At 43.2% G+C, this 22,500-nt stretch overlaps 2 protein-coding genes across 3 annotated transcripts in view; one reads left to right on the forward strand and one right to left on the reverse strand.

Moving 5' to 3' along the window:
• SNRNP48 (small nuclear ribonucleoprotein U11/U12 subunit 48) overlaps positions 1-16,401 on the forward strand; it is a 28,377-nt gene extending 11,976 nt beyond the window's left edge. The window contains exons 5-10 of one of the 2 annotated variants that reach the window (XR_015056109.1): positions 6-185; positions 880-1,001; positions 2,998-3,107; positions 11,030-11,395; positions 11,565-11,668; positions 16,000-16,401. Coding sequence is in view for 1 of the 2 variants with exons in the window: in XM_085873215.1 (XP_085729341.1) it covers positions 6-185; positions 880-1,001; positions 2,998-3,107; positions 11,030-11,395; positions 11,565-11,571 (785 nt within the window). In the remaining variant the exon portion in view is untranslated. Of the gene's footprint in view, positions 1-5; positions 186-879; positions 1,002-2,997; positions 3,108-11,029; positions 11,396-11,564; positions 12,352-15,999 lie in introns of those variants that run through there. The other variant, XM_085873215.1, reaches the window with a different exon arrangement.
• The window catches only part of MARCHF7 (membrane associated ring-CH-type finger 7), a 287,445-nt gene that overhangs the window by 91,700 nt on the left and 173,245 nt on the right, over positions 1-22,500 (reverse strand). The gene's annotated exons all lie outside the window — the stretch shown is intronic.

Raw genomic sequence — 22,500 nt, forward strand, 5'->3', positions numbered from 1 at the left:
TCCAGGTGATTTTTCATCACATCCTGTGGAGGTTCCCGAAACACTTGACCGTGCGATGTGCACGTTGACACGTGCAGACCGAATCGCCATCTATGATCACGTCGTGCTTCAGGCAAAGAAAGAAAATCCCAGCGCAGAGGGCTCTGATGATCTCTACGTGGATTTGACTTCGAAATTGAAGCGAGGCATGTTGCATGGCTTTGCTTTTCATTTATAAAACCTATACTACATTTTTGTGGAGCATCTCCAGCAGTTGTCAAACAAGCAAAGATACCTTGGGTCTTGTTATTAGTCCCCTACCAGTTTCACCGGAGAGGACTATAGGTTTGCTGTCCGTCTGTCCATCCCAAACTTTGTTTTTTCTAACTTTTTCCCTCCTACCCTGTAATGTATTCAACTGAAACTTCGTACGTGGCTTTTGTATGATAAGTTACAGAACAAGTTCGAGTTTCATGGCGTTTCGTCAATTTTTCACATAGACATAAAATATCCTCGTGTTCAGCTGCCCTGACTCCACACCACTGCTTTACACCCATTGGTGTCTGGACAGCTGGTCTGACTCCATCATAATAAAATCATGCACTGCCATTACATGAAGCAGCACAGATCGGCGGGCCTTAGGCCTGGGTGATAGTCCATGCATGGCCCAGTGCAATTGGAATGGTCCTCGGTATATATGCACATAAGCCGTATGCATGTTTTTGCTTCATGTATGTACATCAGGTTATTTAAAATTTAACCAGTAGGGGACATGTAATGTATTGCAAAGCAATTCTCGCTCTTACTTTGCATTAAAACTTCGCCCCCTTCTTTGTTCCCCACCCCCCCCCCTTCCTCACTTGTTTTTGTTTTGTTTTTCCTCCACTCGTATTCCTGCAGACAAAATTGAGCCCAAAGAAAAGTCCAATCTGGAGGTGCTCGCAGAGATGAGAGATTACAAGCGTCGGCGGCAATCGTATCGTGCCAAAAATGTTCACATCACCAGACGCAGCCACACTGAGGTATGTCCAACATGACGTGGGAAGAAGCATAGAAAAAGTGTGACCGGTGACAGCATGATTATTCACATCACCCAAATGATCAGGTTTTGGTTATTAATGATTAAGTGATACGAGAATGCAAGACCTGTCGCTTCGCTCACGGGAATGCCAATCTTTGCGTAATTGCGGGGAAAAAACCTAGAAGGGTACTTGGTAGAGCACATACCTCTGCCACGTAATGCCTGTTCCATGAGAACATATAGGGCCCAATACATTCTTGAAATATCATAATATATATATATATATATATATATATATATATATATATATATATATATATATATATATATATATATATAATCGTTTTTGGTCATATCTCTCAATGGTGAAGAATCACTTTGAAAATTAAATAATTCCCATATCCAGATCCGGTTTCGGATCTTCACCAAAATCGAATTAGTTTGTCCTTGTCACACACCCAACCTGCCAACCAAATTTCATCTGGATCTGTCTACAACTTTTTGAGATATCCTGCACACAGACAAACAAACAGACAGAAAGGAGTGAAAACACGACCTTTGTCTTCGGTGGCAGAGGTAAAAATGGTTGTTAATGGGAAAAAATAAAATTAGGTGGTGTATAAATACTGGCCAAGCTATGCACTCAGTGAGCAAGGAGGGGGAGGGGGAAGGTGTTAATAGGACATTCATCACAGCGTTTTTAGATGCAGAATTCCAAATAATATACAACACTAAGAGGAAGATCAAAATTAAAAAAAAAACTTCTTACCCTACCCCTCCTCCTTTCTTCCTTCCTTTTCATCAAACTGTCTGGGGTATGTATTAGGCATGGGCCATGCCAGGAAAAAAAACTCTCCTCATGCATGTATATGCAACACGTTATATGCTGCGTTCGCATCTATTGCTATGCTGCTTGATTAGTGGTTTCACCTCGAGGACAATTGTGGATGGACTCGGGCACGCCTATAAGGCACGCCAAAACCGAGCTCCTTACATATATATTGTTGTGGATTTTTGCATGTTCGGCGTGCAGGCGACCGCCTTTAGCTAAATTGCGGCCGCGCTCGCCCACCGAAGGAGCAATCTAGTCGCAGCTTTTCAGATCAACGCCGAAACCCAGCTACGGTTGTTGTTAACTACACCATAAATCAGCCAACTCTTCTGTCTACGCACTACAGGGTTGATTGCCGAATTGTCGATGTACCTAATTATTCGCGCAGACAGAAATGCCGGGAATTTACACCTCAATAGAGCCTGTAAGAAAACGAGCCGCTTTAAGCAGCTCGTTCCTTTTGCGATTGCCGAGCGGTTTTATATAGCCAAGCCCCGTCGGACCAGATGTACGTTTTATCGGCTATTAATCAGCCAGCTACTTATTCCGAACGCAATTATGGCAGGAAAGGACGCAAAACGAGCAGGTGACATTTCAACAATGGGGACATTTATTTTCACACGTATGCAATGAATGGGGGGATAGGGGACAAGACACAAGCAAAAAAAAAGACACTTTTTAGGTGATGTCACACTCACAAGCCACTGATGTTACAGAGGACGAGAACTGTTATGACCACTTTAGTTGGTCGCAATATCATGTCAAATTGCGAGATTACTTTCATAAATGGAAAGATTTGACTTCCGGTTCCGGGTCTGTTGCACGTGAATGCTGGAATCTGCATCCTGGACCAGCTGCATCCCGGAAAGATGGAATTTTACGTTTAACACCGATACAGATCCTTAAAGCGGCAGTGATATCTGGTATCGCTTGTACGTGTCAAGTATCTGTTTGTGCTACACGTTCAAACTAAGCCCAAAATGTTGAACCCCCTTTTTGAAGCTGCGAGTGCATGTCACTTCAGCCTTGTTTTGTTGTCATCACTCGTAGTTCATGAAAATGTGGAGAGATTGAGACTGGAGATGTAAGTTTGTATTACCATCAGCAATGGCATGTTCCCTCCCAGAATATTGTGATCATTCGTGCAATCCCCTGTTGTGTGCAGATTATCCGGGAAGTGATTGCAGTGCACACAGCTGAGCTCGCTCGCATCTGGAAAGGAGATGATGAGGAAGAGGTAAAAGTGAAGGAAGACGAAGAAAGAGAAGGGGACAGGTATCAGCTTTCCACCACCTCATTGAACCACTATTCGCTGTTATTACAGAGGGGTCTTCGTATAGCTAACAAATGCATTCTGTAGACGGGTCGTTGTGTCCAAAATTTATACCGTCACAAACTATTCTACATTTTTCATTTACCTTTGACAGTTATTCACGGACTAGCCATACAGAGTTTTATTCAGTCACAGTAAATGGGATCCATTCATCCTGTGGTGACATGACATCTGGTGTGCCCCAGGGGTCAGTCCTGGGATCAGCTTTGTTTCTCCTCTATAATAATGACATCCAAGACCAAATCCAATCTAAGTTGCATCTGTTTGCTGACGACAGCATCTCTCGTGACATACAGGGTAATGATGACCACCGCATACTCCAAGAAGCCCCATGTACATTCCCTGACTGATTTAACAAGTAGTTGGTGGCTTTTAACATTGAAAAATGTGCTGCACTAACTACAATGAAGAAGTGCAAGCCAGGTCTGCACTAATATGAGATCCTTGGCGATATCCCACAAGTAGACCAGTTTGACTACGTGGGCATGGCGGTCTCGCATGATCTTCTATGGAACAAGCACTGCCAGAAGATTATACATAAGGCAAAGCACGCTCTTGGACTACTGTGCAGAACCTTGTCTCCTTGCTCTAAGGAAGTTAAAATAAGAGCCTACTAAGTTCTTGTGCACCCTCACCAAGAATACAGTGCTTTGGAACCTTTTATACTGGTTCAGCCATAAATGGCTGTGAGCAAATTCAGATAACTACCGCCCGTTTTTTTTTCATCACGATTATCGGTGAACCATTTCTACCTCAACGCTGGTTTAAAATTTGGAACGAGACTTTACCTCCACCTCGACTTCTGGCGCATTGCACATTGTTTTACAAAACCAGTACAATCCAGTTTGCGTTTTATTTCCAACCGTTATTATATCTGCCACATATCTCGGGAGATACGATCATCATCAACTCAAATATCTTGTACCTGGAGCTGCAATTGATTCCTTTAACTTATCACTCTTCCAAAAATCTTGACGCTGTGGAAACCAAAGCCTTCAAGATCATTGGATTGTCTCACGATGAAGCCGAGTCCTTAGGCCGATCACTTCACCATCACCGACAGGTCGGTGGTCTTTCTGTCTTCTTCCACCTCCTTTCTGGTATTGCTCCCTCCCCCCAGCCCCCCCCCAATCCAGCTGTTGACAGGATGCACGCGGTCCACCAGCAACCATTTTTTTTTTTAATAGTTCAAGAAAATAATTCCGAGTTCATAATAGTTAAAGTGATGAATGATGACCACAATATTATAATTTGCTCCTTGTATTGACCACCTCGTAGTGACCTAAGCTGCATGGATAACCTGAATCGAGCCATTCAGGATCTGTCGCTCAAACCCACGTACAGCTGTATAGATTGGCAGAGACATGAATTTACCATACATCAACTGGGAGACAAAGTAGATTATCTCTCACCAATATAGGCAGAACATCAGTGACTGCGACCTGCAAACTTTGGCCGGCTTCAGACTTGAGCAGATTGTGAACTTTCCCACTTAGGAGAAATAACGTCTTTGACATTATCGCAACTAATTGCCCTTCCCTGAACAAACAATGTGTCAGCATGCCTGGCCTTGGTGATCATGATGTTGTGTTCTTGGAGATAAGTGCCTGAGCGTACTGACAAAAACCACCTCGCCATAAAATTATTCTTTGGAAACGAGCCAACCTTATGAATATGAGGTCTGAAGTATGGGCAGATCAATCTATTGACTGTTACTCGACCGTAACACCAGTGGAGGTTCTGGCTACTGAAACATAGGCTGCACTGGAAAAAAATAGTTGAAGACTACACACTCCAAAGCCAGCTCGTCGAGATTCAGCCAATGTTGGTTTGACGCATCAACTAAATACTAAACACATGTGCCATAAGAAGGCGAGGCGCCACAAAAGAACTAGACTGGCGTCATTACGACAACGTCAAGAAGGAAACGCAGAAGATTTGTCACCAGACCTATAATAAATACCTGTCTGACATCATCAGTCATGACCCAGATGGCAATAAGAAGTTGGGAGCGTTGGTGAAATCTAAACGCTGTGATCAAATGGAAGTTGTGCCGCTGAAGGAGGGAATTATTCTTCACTGTGATCCCAAGCATAAAGCTAACATCTTGAACAGGCAGATCTCTTCAGTATTTGCTGATGACTGATTCATCACTACCTGATTGAGGCCAACTTTCATCCAACCATAGATGACATCACTGTTGGCTGCGAAGGAGTAACCAAGCTTCTTAAAAACCACACAAAACGGCTTGGCCTGACGGTATTTCTGCGAAACGGATGAAGGAAACGGCTGAAGAAGTCTCACCTGCAGTTACCTTGCTCTTCCAGGCATCCCTGAATTAGGGCAGTTTACCATCTTTTTGGAAGAAAGCAACCATCATCCCTATCTTCAAGAAGGGCTGCCTATCATCTGTTTCACATTATCGTCCTATCTCACTTGCATCAGTCCTTTTATAAGCTGTGTGAGAATGTCGTGCATTGTGCCGTCACACATCATCTCATCGACCATCCGATATTAACACGCACAGCATGGCTTTAGGAAACGTAGATCTTGTGATATGCGATTTATCCTCACCATAGATGACCTTGCTAGAGGAATAGAAGAGAAGGGACAAATAGGCCTCATCTTGCTGGACTTCACGAAAGCCTTCGACAAGGTGTCCCACCGAAGACTTCTGTTGACGGCGGAGTTCTACGGACTTCAAGGCTGCACTTTAGAGTGGATAGAAAACTTCCTCCATGACCGCACCCAGCAAGTCTTGATTCACGGCCAACTTAGCTCTGAAGGCCAAGTAACATTCAGAGTTCCTCAGGATAGTGTGCTCCGCCCGCTTCTTTTCCTGATCCTTATTAACGATCTACCAGATAGCATCTCAAGCTCCACACGACGTCTCTTCGCAAATGACTGCGTCCTCTATCAGTGTAATTCATCTGCCCAGTACTGCACGAGTCTCCAGATGGATCTTGACATGTTACAGGACTGGGAGAGACATGTTACAGGACTGGGAGAGGAAGTGGTTTATGGAGTTTCATCCATCTAAATGCCAGTTCATTCACATCATCAACAAGAGGAAGCCCATCTTCCAATCTTATAACGTCCATAACCACGCTCTTGAAGAGGTTAACTCAGCCAAATACCTTGGTGTCCACATGCATTTCAACACCCATGTGGATACCACTGACAAGAAGTTAATGTAAGGTTAGCTCTCGAAGTCATTAGAATGATGCAACCATCTGTTTGACTCCAGGATGATTTAAATTAAAAAGAAAAAGTGTATTATTTCAAGGTATGGCAAAAATATAATCTATGGTTTTAAAACCATATAAAATATTTTATTTGTTTTACTTGCTCCTCTTTCTTTTAACTTGTCACTTCTTCACTTTGCACTCTCGGTCATTGATGTCGTCCGAGTACCTTCCCGGATTTATTTGTTGTATATTGTCGGAACCTGCTATATTCAGGGTATACGTTCCTGAAAAATTCTGTGTGTTGGGGCATTGTTTAGAAAAACTCTTTATTTATTTTTTGGACATGCTCCAAACTTGTGGGCAGAGGGAGAAGGTGGACGGAGATGGACAAACAAGGGATTTTCCAGAGAGTCGGTGAGATTTATTGATGAAGTTTAGGAACAATATGGAACCTAGAACACTGCCTTTGGGTACTCCAGTCTTAACGGAGAGGAGGCGAAAGGGTTCCGTTGAGAGCCACATGTTCACGATGAGAGGGGAGGACGTCAGTAATCCAAGAGTGCAGTTGGCCTTGGATTCCATTGGCAGACAGTTTGGAGAGCAAGGCAGGATGCCAGACTGTATCAAAAGCTCGAGATATGTCCAGAGAAACTGCTCTGATTTCATTTTTGACATTGAGGGCTTCCACCATTGCTGGGAGAGTAGAAGCAGCAGGTCCAAGGTGGAGTGATCAGGTTTGAATCCGAAATAATGAGGCTGGTGGAGAAAAGGAATGATTTTTATGTCAACTGTGATGATGGATTTAATGACCTTGCTAATGATTGGAAATCCAGTAAGCGAATTTGGCTGTAGTTTAGTGTAGTAGATAGTAGAAAATCGTGCAAATTATGATACAAGCATCAAATTTGGCATTTCTGTTCTGCAGGGCTTTCTGATCAAATCTGCCCAATTGGCCATTTGAAAATCCAAATTTTGAAAAATTTGAAGAAAAAAAAAAACTTCAAAAAAATTTGAAGCCACAGCTGGCTGAAATTATTGAAGCGTAAGTGAACATCCCAGACAGAGAACCAAGGGGAGATGCAGTCATCCTTGATAGCTCAGCACTTATAGATGCCCTACCTCCACGCACTTCAATTATATTTGATGACTATGCTAAAGAAGACCATCCCAAAGGTGGAATCCTATGGTGCCAGGTACGAGAGGGTGGACGTAGTGTTTGATGTGTACAAGAAGTCAAGTCTGAAGTCCGAGGCAAGGTCGAAAAGGGGGCAAGGAATCTGAAGAAGAGTGACAGGAACCATTAAGACCTCAAGTAACTGGAGAAGCTTTCTTCGAGATGACAGCAACAAGACTGGGCTGTTTCACTTCCTTGCGGAAAAGATGTGTGAAGCACAGACGAGAAGCACAGTCATTGTCACAAAAGGAGAAGATGCCATTAGCAACACAAGGAAGTCACTGGATGCGGTGTCTCCATGTTGTCATGAAGAAGCTGACACTCGAATATTTGTACACGCCAGGGATGCAACGACGGATGGTAGCAAGTCCATTATCATTAAGGCTAATGACATGGACATACTAGTCATAGCAATATCTGTACTGCCATCCTTACAGGAACTAGGTCTTGAGGACATGTGGATTGCCTTTGGCCAAGGAGCCAATGTGCGATGGATTCCAGTCCATGAGGTAGTTTCTGCAATCGGGCCTGAGAAAGCTTGAGGGATCCCATACTTCCATGGGTTCACTGGATGTGACGTCGTGTCTGCCTTCCATGGTTAAGGGAAGAAAACTGCATGGCAGACTTGGAACGTCTTTGATGATGTTTCTGAAACATTCACCAATCTCAGCCAGCATCCAACATTGATTCGTGATCTTGACTTTTTTGAATTTTTTTTTTTTTTCAAATTTTTCAAAATTTGGATTTTCAAATGGCCAATCAGGCAGATTTGATTAGAATCCCCTGGAGAACAAATGTGCCAAATTTGATGCTTGTATCATCATTTGCACGATTCCTCTCAAAAATTGCTGTTATCTGCCCCACTAATATAGGAGACCAGTCCTGAAGGGGAGGAAAAAAAAAAGCGTGAATGCGTGATTGTCGAAACAGGTCACACCACTATATGACCCGCGAATAGCTGGGTCCAACAGTGTAATTGAAATTGACCACCAAATGTGATGTTCACCAGAATTAATTTGGTGTATTACAGGTGTTCCTTATAATGCACAGATTGTATACAGTATGATATTGTTACGTCTGAGGGGGGGGGGGGTATGCATTCAAAGGGTAATTAGGATGTTTAATTAGGTATGCCATGCTGTTCGAGTTGTACCAGGATCTCGATGTAATAAGTAGCGATTCAGTGGTGATAAGTTGTCTAGTAAATGTCCATTTCTTTAAGGGGGAAATGATAATTGTCACGTAATTAGATAGGGAGACAGGTTAGGGTAAGTGTGTATGCGTAAACCCTTTTAGTATTCCCTGTAGGCTTGCCGTGACATAACAGGACAGTTCTGTGGATGGCTCCGCCCCGTGATCACGATTGGCGGAAGGTGACCACAGAGGGCCAATAAAAGGGCTCGATTGGAAGTGACGAGGACTCGAGTATAAAAAGGTTCTGTTTGGGAAAAGAATAGGAGGAAGAGTCATAAAAAGGAAGCGTCTGGTCGAGGCTGTTTGTCTCTGAGCGCGCTCTCTCGTTGCGCTGGTCCGTTCCTTGATTCGTCGTGTCTCGTGGCCTTGCTGTGCCTCGTGCCTCACCTCGGTTGGCTCTGGAGTTCTGCTGGCTCGGAGTACGGGACCGAACAGCGGGCGGACCTGCCTCCCTCTCCTGCTCGCATCTTGGCACCAGAACTGGCTCCCTGGCGGCTGTGAGCGGTCTTGGGCCTACACCAGGAGGTCGACACCACCAGGAACAGCACGACGGTGGCTGGTTGGAGCCCACAGGCCGGAAACCGCGGTTCGGCGCTGAAGGGCTGACGGAACCTCGGCACTACCGTGTCTCCTGCCCCTGACGAGCGCAACGCCAGCTCGTCCGGCGCCAATCCAGTGACTGTTGCGTCGACACCACGGGCAAGCCTGACCACCAGCTACGTTGTGTGTGTGTGTGTGTGTGTGTGTGTGTGTGTGTGTGTGTGTGTGTGTGTGTGTGTGTGTGTGTGTGTGTGTGTGTGTGTGTGTGTGTGTGTGTGTGTGTGTGTGTGTGTGTACCTGGCGCCATAGAGGGTTTGAGATTTGTACATCCATTGGAATTGTTTGTGTTTTCCCCACACCTGAACCCACACCACCATCCCATCGAATCGCCCCGGATCCCTCCTCTTGCCGAGTCTTATTATTATTTCTGGTTAGAGAAATAAACATTATTAACTCAGTGAAAAGCGACTCGTGCCACCTTCCTCGTCCCGTTTGCTGTAGAGTGATTAAAACCGCCATCTTTGGGTTATAAATAAATAAACCGCCTCCATCGTTTCAGCTCATTCTACGTTGGCGGGACTGTTCAAGTCCCGTGGACGTCACAATATTATAACGAGGCTCGACTGTGCATAAAATTTTGCTTGATCTGACATGTTATTGGGGCATTGATGGGAATGTTATTGGGGGTGGGGGGGGGGGAGAGGAAGTGCATTTTACCTCACTTATACTTCGTGTCCTGCCAGCAACTCTTAATTGGTATGAGAGGAACAAGTGAGTCAAAATGGGCGGAGCACCAGGCTGATAAGGCTCAGTGCAACACTACCCTCTGAGGATTAATGTCTGACTGCTTCCAAGCCATAAACCCTGCTAAGCGGAAAGAACCAAGTAATCTATCAGGTCATGAAAGACTTTGGAATTGTATAAAAATGTCGTCATCACTCGTGGAATGCATAATGACGTTAGAGTGGAAGGAAACAGGTGAACGTTTGATGAACAGGCTGATGTATTTAGTGAGTCCAGATAAAAAGAAAAATCAGTCCACACTTGTGAAAAGCATTGTGGAATGATTAACAAACCTCAATGTATATCGCGTCGTACATACGCTTGTGTGACATGTTTTACCGGCGAGGTGGGCCTTTAAGCTACCCAGTCGAGGTTGGAATCACCAGCCGAATACAACCTGTCAGACCGATGCTTTACAGGCAGGATGTTGCATCAATGAGTGTGCTGTCCCTCGAGTCGACAGTTGTTAGCGTTAGTTGGTCGATGTTAAAGGTCACACTGTGAATTTTGCAAACAGTGGCCGAATGCCACGTACACCCTGGCCTAATTTGCAGAGGCACTGAAACGACGACATGGCAATGTCTCAGAAATTGTGCAACCAGCGGGTGGGATTTTTATTTTGATCCCAGTCCAATATGTCGATAAAAGAATATCTGCACTTCTGTAACTGACGAGCGGTTACATGGTGCTCGTTATTTGAAAGTGCACACTTCAGCGAGTGCTACGTGAGCTGTTCTGTACGAATCATTTGGTGTATATGGTACATTTCTGTGATTCTGATATGTCACTGACTTGCAGGTGTTACATGTGTTTGTTTTGTGGAGGAGGTCAACAGGAAGCATTGTGTGTTTGGTGAGAATGTAACCGGTGGTGAGAATGTTGCATCCTGCCCCTTTGACTTGCAGAATAGTTACAGTTGTTTGTTTTTCTAAATGATTGTTTTCATCAAATCTAACTGCTTTTCTTTGTCTCACCACCTTGAAAGGTCATTGTCACATGACCAGCAATCTGGGTACTCCGAACGAAGGACGGTTCGTCAGTGGGGTGCTGAGCAGGAAAAACGAGATGTGTCCCGACGAAGCACGGAGCGAAGCCATGAGAATGAGGAGATTGAGAAACAACGTCGCCGAGGTTCATATGGCGATGGAGCGAAGCAGTATATCGGTGGGTCCAGCCGAGAGAACAAAATTGAAAAGTATCGAACGCGTGAGCGAGAGGACAGGATAGCGAGGCACGGAAGTCCAGGCAAGCACAGAAACAGAAGTCGGAGTCGGAGCCGAGAATCCCATCGGGATAGGCGAAGGAGAAGTCGGGATCGGGATCGTCGAAGCAACAGGGATAGACGAGACAGGTACGATTGTGTAACTTACAAAAAGGTCTGTCATAATTGGAGGTGACTTTCTTTCTGTCAATTTGCTCCAAGGTGTTTTGCATATTTAAATACTCCTGCTCAATATACCTGCACCAATACACTTTATTTTCCAATCTTACTTACCACTGTGTGCGTGTGCACATTGCAGGGATTAACCGTCGCGGCCTCATGGCTCTTCAAAAGGCGAGGGAAGATGACTGGTGTGAAGTTAAAACTTGTTGGGCTTGTTTTTTTGTGATACAGAAAGTGGATGTAAGTATTGTAGGACTGTTGATGTTCCTGTTTACAAATTTAAAAAAAACAAAAACAATTTTTGGATGAAAGGAATGAAAATCACAACTGTCTTGAACTTTAACCCTTCTTCTTCTCCTCCATCTCATTCCTTCCATGTCGCTGTTTTTAAGGGACCACGGTTAATTTTGTGGCCAAAGCCGTTTTTACAACCAATGTTGTGTATCGAGAGCCATTGGAATAATATATTTGAAAGATGCAAATTGACAACCTCTGAAACCGAGCATGCGATGTGCACATTGACGGACATTAAAAAAAAAATCCTTTTAACTTTAATTTGCTAATCTGACTCGAGAATGATTTTTCCATTCACACAGCAAATTTATTTTGTGAGTGTGATTGTTCTCCAATTTAGCCAATGGTTTATCTGAGTTATGCTCCAGTGATTTTTTTTTTCTGTATACATTGAAAAAAAACAAAAGTTCACCGGAAATGACCTTTTAGCCGATATCAATCACATCGAGTGAAAATGGTGCAGAATGTCGTGCAGTCCCATCCTCCCAGATGTGATTCACTTTTCGTTTCCTGTTCGTGTTCTTTATTGCACTCGACGTTCTCGTTACCAATTTTGGCGACCTTACACAGCCAGATCTACACCAAACAGGTGGCGCTGTTCACACTTGAATAAATTAAAATCGGCTTTTGTTGTTGTTGCTGTTGTTTTCTTTTCTCGTCATACCTACTTCTGGTAGCATTGGCTATCATAGCTTTCGACATGCGCTTTACATACATGACCGTTGCCGAGAGTCTACTTGCGCGAGTTTTAAGTTGTTTTCCTTCATAGGATTTTCTGTGAAATTCTCAACAACAACAAAAAATACGAGCATCGTCTCGTATATGATAAAAGTGAATTAGTGTTTCCACACATTTGCAATCCGCTGACTTGATGCTTCATTTCAATATATGTGTGGTCCATTGACATTCGATGGTCGAACATGTCTGCCAGACTTGGCGGGAGGTATCACTCTGAGATCGAGCACCTCTCCCTTTCAAGTCCACTTCAGTCCCGTCTTGACTTTCCATGTGCCACTGTGTTTTCCTGATCCAACGACTCATCGCACCTTTCAATCACACTGAAACGTGCCTCTGCTTTCGCTGCTGGACTTAACGGTTCATATTGTGATTTTCCTTGGCAAGGAACTCCCGTTTCATTATGATTATTTTAAAGTGAGTCCCCCATTGATGTTTGTGTGTGTGTGTGTGTGTGACTGTTGATTGAAGTGTCATGCTAGTAATGAACATAGGGTGCACGTATGCTATTGGAACTTGTGTGTACGCCATAAGCATCCGTGAATGAAAGCGCGTGTTCACTCGTCTTTCACCTTAACCCCACCGTCAGTGTGCACAATGACTGGAGCTCATAAAAAAAAATAGAACGGTGCTCTTCGATGTTGCGACATCGACCGATTATGCCTCCTCCCACATTATTGCATAATTATACATACTTGTACCAAGTTTTATTTAAATCCCTTCAACTCTTTTCAAGTATCAGATTTTTCCCTGGCATGACCTCTGATCTTTGACCTCTTGATGCTGAAAACAAATCGGTTCATCTTTGCATCATAATATATTCTTGCACCATGTTTGATCAAAATCCCATCACTGGTTAACAAGTTAGTGTGGTAACACAATTTTTACCTAACGGGGCCTCTGACCGTTAACCTTTAACCCCATAATATAATCGGTTCACCCTTGCATCATTATACATACTTGTACCAAGTTTGACTTGGATCCCTTCAGTCGTTCTTCGGTTATCGCGGTAACGAAAACTTATCACGGATGGACAACCTGAAAAACAAAACCTGTATAGTGCCATCTGGTGGTCTAGCTCTTCATAATTCAAGTTAGCTTCAATTGGCACAAACCCGCTTTCAAAAATTTTTGATTATGGTGAAGTGTAATTGTGGTGTGACGGCATTGTACTCAACTCCAACTTATTTCAAGTAAGCGAACATATCATAAAGGTATCTGACAACCCACGTCAGTCAATGAGAAACATCATGGTGGGGTGGGGGGGGGGGGTAATTTTGCATGGGGAGTGAAATGGCCTTTTGAAATCCGCAGGTGCTGTATGTTACCTTGCTCACAATAAATACGTAGCCCATCTCGTCTCAACGTTGCTGCTGCTACTCATCGTTCCTGCTGCTGTTCCTCCCCGTTGCTCTTCCTCTCACCATTTCTGTTGCTGTTTCTCCTTTCATTATATTCTTGCTCTTTTACTGTTATTACAAAGATTTATCTTGCTTAAGGCCCTGTCACACCTTGACGATTTAGCCAACGTATGACTGATGTATGCAAAATTGGGCTAAAACGCCGGCACACGTCGAATACGTTATGGGTAAGTTTGTATACGTTAAGAGCATGCTGAAAAACACTGCCATACGTCGTAGTACGCTGGCTTTCATCGTTGTACTTTGCAGTTGTCCTCAAATTTTAGCATGCTTGAAATTTTACGACGTATGCCAGCGTGTGACTCACACGTTCCGCTACGCTGGCCATAAGTTGTAGGCACGTTATGCGATCGTCGACACACGTTACTTGTAAGTTACTCATCAGTCGAAACACGTCGAGGTAATGTTTAGCATACCCGAAACTTATTACTAACGTATGAGTAACGTGCTTTGAACCTATGTGTAACGTACCTCCAACGCATATTGACGTATGTAGACGTATTTGATTGACGTCTTCCAGACGACCACAGAACTTACTGAACGTGTTTCTAATTGACAGCGTTAAAAAAAAATAAACAACACAATAACTTCCGATATTTCGTCACGTGCCGTTACGTCACGTCCGATTGCCTCTTCAGTTTGCTCATGTCTTATTCTTAGTTCCTCCTCTGTGAATATTTTCTGTTTGAGGATATTGTCACATCGACGTCGAAACGTAAAAGCAAATGTCCGAATATATTTTAAAATTCGTGAAAGACTGAAAAACAACAACAACAACTTCAGATATTTCGTCACGTGCCTTCACGGAGCCAAGGAGAAAAAAAGAAAATGTGCTTTGACTGAGAAAATAATTTTCGGGTATGCTAAACATTACCTCGACGTGTTTCGACTTATGAGTAACTTACAAGGAACTTGTGTCGACGTGTGTCAACGATCGCATATCGTGCCTACAACTTATTCCCAACGTAGCGGAACGTGTGAGCCATACGGGCGAGTACCACTAAACGTACCACGAAATATGACAGTGTACTTCATCGTTTTTCAGCATGCTCTTAACGTATACACAACTTACCCATACCGTATTCGACGTGTGCCAGCGTTTTAGACACATTTTTCATAGGTCGACATACGCTGGCTAAATCGTCAAGGTGTGACTGCGTGGTTGACACTTCCAATTCTCAGGCGGTTACGATTTAAATCGGCGTGCGGCAGGTTTTTAACAGGCTACGCCACAAGTTCGTCGGTGATACGTGCAGCACGCTATGCCTAAGTTAAAGTATCGTTGGGCATAGGTTGTGAACGCCGACAACAGGCTAAGCATTCCTTGGTATAAGTTATCTACAAGACAACGAAACGTTCTGTGCCCGTTACTAATATATTATGCATACGACCAACACGTTATGAATACGACCAAAACTTTAAAAAAAACATCAAAATTTCAGCGTACGCCAACGTTTTACATACATTTTTATACGTTGCCATTGCTGGCTAAATCGTCAAGGTGTGACAGCGCCTTTACAAAGATGAACGGATGTTATGTTTTCACCCCTTTCTGTCTTTATTGTTTTTGTTTGTCTGTGAGTTGGATATCTCAAGTTGTTGTGGAAGGATTCGGACGTAATTTGGTGGACAGGCTAGGTGTGTGACACGGACGAATTGATTAGATTTTGGTGAAGATCCGGATACTATTTTTCTTCACCATTGGGAGGTCGGGCCAAAAACGAATATATATATATATATATATATATATATATATATATATATATATATATATATATATATATAATTTTCAAATATTACGATATCAAAAAGTTGTAGATGGTTTCGGACGAAGTTGGTGGACAGACTGTGTGTGATACAAAGACGAATCGATAAGACTGAAGGTGAAGATAAGTTTTATATTGCATGATATCTCAAAGTTGTGGATATGAGTTATGAGTTGGGTCGGCAACAAGAACAAGCCGATTCGATTTTGGTTCATGTCTGGATCCAGATCGGCCTCTCACTGGGATACAAAACTGTTAAGCCTGGCAGAGGTATGCTCTCTTCCGAGTGTCGTTCTCCTTGTTGCTGTCATACAGTAAATGGTTGAAATATCACTGTTCCCTCCTCCCTTCGTAGTGATGTAACCACCCGATGAGTTCATAATTGAATCCAAGTGTGCATTTGCTTGAGCTTGAGAATGCAATATCGAAGGACTCCAGAGGGAAAATGGATTCAATAGTCAAGGGAAACTCATTCCACAGCCAAGACCTGTTGTTTAATGGGATGACATCCTGCATGGGAAAGTTTTCAGATGAAACTTTTGTTGCTTCATTAGTGAATTTCCCATGGAACCAAATTTATTCATCTTGTGTGGGTTTTGTTTTGTAAATGCTGTCTAATCCCCTAACCCTTAACAAAGAGGGTGACAGTGTACAGGTTTTTGGTGCATAAACATAGTTTTGGAACTTTTTTTTCACAATGATTGATGGGATGTGACAGAAGGGTGGAATTTATTCAAATAAACGAGTTGCAACCACATGAATGAAAATTCAGATATAGTTGCTGAACCGACTTGCGAATGGTTCAGCGAAGCCCCAAGCAAGTCCACCAACTGAAGTTTCTTTAATCCCTGTGCAAGTTCCTTATAGCAACTGGCAAAACTGATTTTCACTTTGTGCATCTTTTATACAAAGTCGAGGCTCATGGAAGAGCGAGAACACTGGAAATCGGGAAAACACAGCAACATCATGCTGGAGGAAGAATGCATGATGTGATAGAATAAAGTAAGGCGGGAGTGGATACAGGAGCTGAATAAGCTGGATGCAAGCTCAAACATGGCTAGAATAGGAAGGGAAAACTGGGGGTGAAACGGCAACAGAACAACTCCCAAAATACAGGAGGGTGGAGGGAAATCTGGAGAAAAAAAACAACCGGGAAAGGATAGGGTGAGCTGGAGGAGGGATAAAGAGAGTGGAATAATCGTGAATGTTGGGGGGGGGGGTGGTTAACAGCCATCTTGAAACTGTGTACAGAAGAACAAATGAGTGGAGGTGAGCAGTGAGGCTGGATTTTGAGAGTTTCACTCGAAGTAGGTTACCTGCATAGTGGTGTACGCCTTGGAGGATGGTGTGGGGTGGAAGGGCAGCGCACATAAATGGCAGTCATTGCATAATGAGAAATGCAGAAGACAGAGAGACCGCTGTCCTGTCTGCAATGCCAGAGTAAAAGGCCAAGAGATTGAGCTTCATTGCAAGAGATTCCAAAGGTTTTGAAAGCCTTTGCTCCCATGGCATAAAGAAGTGTGAGGCAGGAGCATCAACTCAAAAGGGAGAGCAGTACTCTATCAAGCTGATTGCCAAAGAAAATTGGCAGTCTTTAATAATGATGGCCAAAAAATCCTAGTTTTCTTTGGAAAATGTGTAAGTCCTCAAAACTCACAATATCAGGCTAGAAGGCTGGAATTCCCAGTGTGTTCCACCCAGGAACTTGCATAATCGCCTATCATTGAGCTGCTTCTTAAATGCCATTTAAGGGCTGCTGTGTTGTTTGTGCATTCTGTAAGGTTGTGTTCCTGGACCAACTCAGTCTCCCACAGGGAAACCCAGAACCAACTGATAACATCACATACAGAACCTTAATATTTCCACAACAATCCAGAAATTTCCATTGAATTCATTCATCTATTCTTAAGTAAAGTACAGGTATGAGTTCTCACTGAAGCATTATGTTGTGACAAGAAGTGCACTTTATTAAATTCATCACCAGAACAGATTGTTTGTAACAATAACAACTACATATACGAGATTTTACAGCCTGCAAAGTTTGGTTTGTATCGAAGCTGTCTTTCAATCCCACATGCAAGGTTTTGTGGAAGGGAATGTGGCAAATGGAGTATTTCAATGTGAAATTTGGTTCGGTTGAAATGTCACTGTTCTGCTCATCACTCATCGCAGTCTTTCCGTGCATCGAGATAATGACCACCAAACCTCATGGGGCCCACAGTCAAAAACCATAATTAACCCGAATGTTCCTGCAATGCCAACCACGTTGCACCAAGCTGAACCCCTCGCCAAAGATATGTAAATTTATACCATTTTCGTCATCGTGTGACCTTTACACACTCCTTTTCAGCTGGATCCACTGCTGGACAATAACTGCAATGAAGCCGGAGGATCCACTGATGAAAAAGTGATTCCAACACAGACTCCAGTTCCAATTGAGCTGGATTCTAACTTGAGACTTGAGATGTTGTGGCACTCAACTCAGATATACATTGTGGATGGGGTGAGCCCAATGTCGTGACAATTTCATATGTAGAGACATTGGGCCAGCCTCGTTGGTATCCATTTAGGACTCATTCTTAGCTCACCTGAAACGCAGTTTCGGGGAGCTCATGGGATGGTGCGTCGTCCTACCATCCGTCCGTAAACACTGGCAACTTTTTCTCTGAAACTACACACGATTTTGATGAAACTTGACCACAACCTTCATCACCTCTGATGTACCAAAGTTTGTTCACGACAGTGGTCCCTGTAAAATATGTATTTGCTATAATATTGGTTCATTGGTACATTTTGCTGATTCCGTCCCACGTTGACTTCCTTCTCGGTATCATTCTACCAGGTGGGCGCCCAAGGGCTTTGCCACTACTTTATTATATGTGCTAAATGTGGCAGACTTTTTGATTACTAACTCACACTAACCCTAAGACTAACCCTAACTCACAATACCTCATATGTGGAAAATTTATGTGACCATGAGTAGGTTAATTGTGCCAACAGACGAACCAAAAACAATCGTCTTCTTCCAGATGCATGTATACACATCATTAAAAGTAAATCATAACCTTAGACAAACACCTTCACAATGACATGGATTGAAATAAAACCCAACTTGAGAGAATGCCACACAGTTATTTGGGCGGTATATAAGGCAATAGATTGCTGCCTCATTCGCTGAGGCCTATCTTTGTAAGGCTCGTGATGCTTGTGAAGTATCCACATCTTTTCAACTGTCTCTTTGGTCATTTTACACTTAAGGGGAAAAATTATAGGGTGGGAATGGCAATTGTGAACATGACATCTCTGAAGATTTCTTTGGCTTCTTGTAGCAATAAGCACCAATATGGCGGCGGTATGATTTTTATCAGGTTTAAATTGTGGGTGGACTCGTAGAAGCTGTCCAACCATATACTAAAAACGATATCAGTTAGGAACCTAATATTTTGCAGAAATGTAGCCAAATGTAACAAAGACGTGACATGATCCACACAAATGATTACCTTAAATACACATTATTGAGCTTGTGCTAAACGTCTCAGAGATTTCTTTGGGCTTGCTTCCATTCTTTCCCGCACTTCATCCGCTTTCTCTGGTGTAACAACACTTGGCTGGCGCATTTGCTTTTTAGCTTTCATGCAGCCTGTTTCTCTGAACTGCTTCAGTAGTTTCCATATCACTGATTTTGAAGGTTACGTACAATGACCAAAGCGACTTTTAAATGCAATTAGACATTCCCGAGAGGATGCATTCTTGATGTAATGGTGGACGAGTAACATGCGTTCTTCCACAGTGAGCGCCATGGCGTTACTGACTGAAAACCGTGAAACGTCACTGCCGGGTCACGTGATAAATCGTGTGATGCCTGATGACTTCGGATCATGGTACATATTTCTTTTACATTAGGCTACATTTATGAAAAATATTAGGTTCCTAAAAAAGATGTAGTTTTTAGTACATGGGAATTATTTCGGGTTCTCGAATCAATAAAAAAAAAAATCACCCTGAATTATGTGGATAAAAGATAATTAAATGTGTGTAACACAGTATTCCTCCTGTAGCCGCTCATTTTGTCGTCCATGCTGGGCTCTGATTGGCCAAATGTGTCGGGTGTGTCGGTAATGATAGATCTGATCAAGCAGGTACACTATTCCGCATCATCCAGGAGAGGGTGGTGACCAAAGACTTGTTGGTTGGATCTCATGTGACATCAACCAAGAAGTGTGGACTCGTAGAAGTCTGTTCCACAGTGAATTCAGTTAGCTCTGATACATCGTACTAACTAGATACTATAGCGGCTCAACTGACGTTGAGCTCGTCATGGCGGGAGGTAAAATCCCACGATGTACCGAATGGTTTTAGCTGTTGTTGAGACGTTCTGCATTCTGGCGGACATCGTGCGTGTGGGTTGTGAGGAGAGACACGAGAACCTGAGCTCTTTTAAAAACCAACATGTTTATTCCCAAACTACAAGCAAATACAAAGAACCAGGGAGTGGGGTAATTGCGACGGAGGAAACGGCGAGTTGGGGGGGGGAAGGAAAGCAATACAATTAATAAAGAACAAATTATATACAATGAAGCCTGGTGTTGACTTAGCAGTTAAGGTGGCTGGCTTGGGACCTAACGGTCTTGAGTTTGAGCCCCTGTCAGCCGTTGAATTAACACCAGGTGTGGTTGATTTATCCCCCATCCCCATCAAAAAATTCTGTATTAATGGTAATCGAATTAGTGAATTTTAACCTCTGACATTTTAGAATGATAAATATGCGCCGCATCCTTTTTGAGAATGAACTGATTTTTAAAATCTTGTTCGAACCACACAAAGAGAATAAAATCAACAGGACATCTGGTAAACATGGTTTAAAAAATAAAATGTAATGGAGTTTGGTTTCACTGGATCGATCCAGATCATGCTGTTTGGCTGTATAAAGTGGATCGGATGGGATTCCACTTATCCAAAACTGTACATGACGAAGCACAGCAAATTAAGCAATGAAAATCGACTACGTTATCGTCATTACGTTGCTGTATTTCAATCCGACGTGTGTGTGTATATATATATATATATATATATATATATATATATATATATATATATATATATATATATATATATATATATATATATATATATATATATATATATATATATATTACGTATTTCAGAATCCGGTCTGATGAATGCATCCACACATCCAGGTCCTCAGACAGTTATTTCCTTAAATGCATGTTCAGATTAGCCCCATCCCCATGTCTAATGGGATTTTAAATGTGATGTGTTGAGAAGGGTGAAGAATAGATCCCTCTCTTATGGGAATTTTTTTTTTCTGTACGACAGACACGTTTACACACATTTCTTTCGCGACCTCTGACACGCGCCCTTATTTTTCCTCAGCAACGTTTATGCACATGTTTTTCGCGAGCACCGACCCCCGCCTTTTTTGGGAGCACACGGGTCGTCATCATAACTGTGCACAAGTGGGGCGGGGTGAGCTGGGGACGGACTGCACCCGCCGAGACGGCCCGCAGATATAAAACGAATTGGAGGTCCGTTCTGAGGCGAGAGAAGTGAGAGGAGGGAGAAGAGAACGAAAAAGAAAGCGAGAGAGAAGTAAGAGGAGGGAGAAGAAAGCGTGAGAAGCGGGTGTAAGCATGCGAAGGAAGAAGCGTACAAGCGAGGAAGCATGCAGGCCCGCAAGTGAGCAAGCGAGTGTGTGTGGGTGTCTGACCAGCGCCAACAATGAGACAATTCGTCCTTCCCAGTGCTTGAGCAAGCAAGCATGTGGTGTGGCTGTGAGCAGCGCCAACAATGAATGAGGCACAGGTCGGTCACCAACGTGTGAGGCGTGGGTCAGTCACCGACGGACTGTGTGGGTCACTGGGCATCACCAGTTTCGTGAAGTGTGAGAAGCTGCCCGTGTCGCAGCACCAGGGTCTAAACCCGCGACAGATGATATCGGTGCCCCCCCCAGACGTCGACTGGAGTTCAAGGCTGTTCGCGAGAGGGGGCATGGCAAGGCTGGGTGCTGGCAACGGACGTGACACGCACGCACCCATTTCAGGACGTTTTCACTTCGTGGCCAACTACTCTCTGGTGAGCGAGCTGACTCTTCCCCCCCCTTACTCCCCCTGAATGATCTGTTGGGTACCCTTGTCTGTGTTTAGCTGTAAGTAAGTCAACCCCCGATAAGCATCTGCTATTTGTCTCTTTCCTGGCATTTTCATTGATTTTACTTCGAAATTTATTCTTTATTTACCTCAGGAAATAAAAAGTTATTTCCATTTTTTAATTTATTTATTGAATTCCAACCTGTTTCCTTCCAATGGTCTAGCATTGTCCGAACCGAGATAGACTGGGAGGTAATTACCACAGATTTGACCAAAAATCGTTGGCACGCACCAGTAGTTAAAACGCTCGGCCGCCCTCATTAAAATCTAATTGAGATAACATTGGTGCTTTGCCGAGGGTGCGCTCCCCGCTCAGGTAACCACGTGACCTCAAGTTAAACGGAATAATTAGACGGTGGACACTGGAACTCGTGGTTAACTGGGTGGCGTTCGTGGTTTTAAAACAACCCACCGTACCACAACGTTAATTGCGAGCGGTGGCCCCAGGTCCGGCTCTTCCGAGGACAACCGGGATTCATCCCCCTAAGTGACAAGCTGGTGTCTTGGTACCTGTGGCCGCAACAATGCATATATATATATATATATATATATATATATATATATATATATATATATATATATATATATATATATATATATATATATATATCCATTATTATCCTGTCAAACTTTGATTGAAATGGAAATAAGTTTTGAATCTGTGCATGTAGAGCTTAAATAGTTCCAAG

The sequence above is a fragment of the Eptatretus burgeri genome, chromosome 3 (genome assembly GCF_056783735.1).
Source record: "Eptatretus burgeri isolate ZD-2024b chromosome 3, Ebu_testis_v1, whole genome shotgun sequence".
NCBI lineage: Eukaryota > Metazoa > Chordata > Myxini > Myxiniformes > Myxinidae > Eptatretus > Eptatretus burgeri.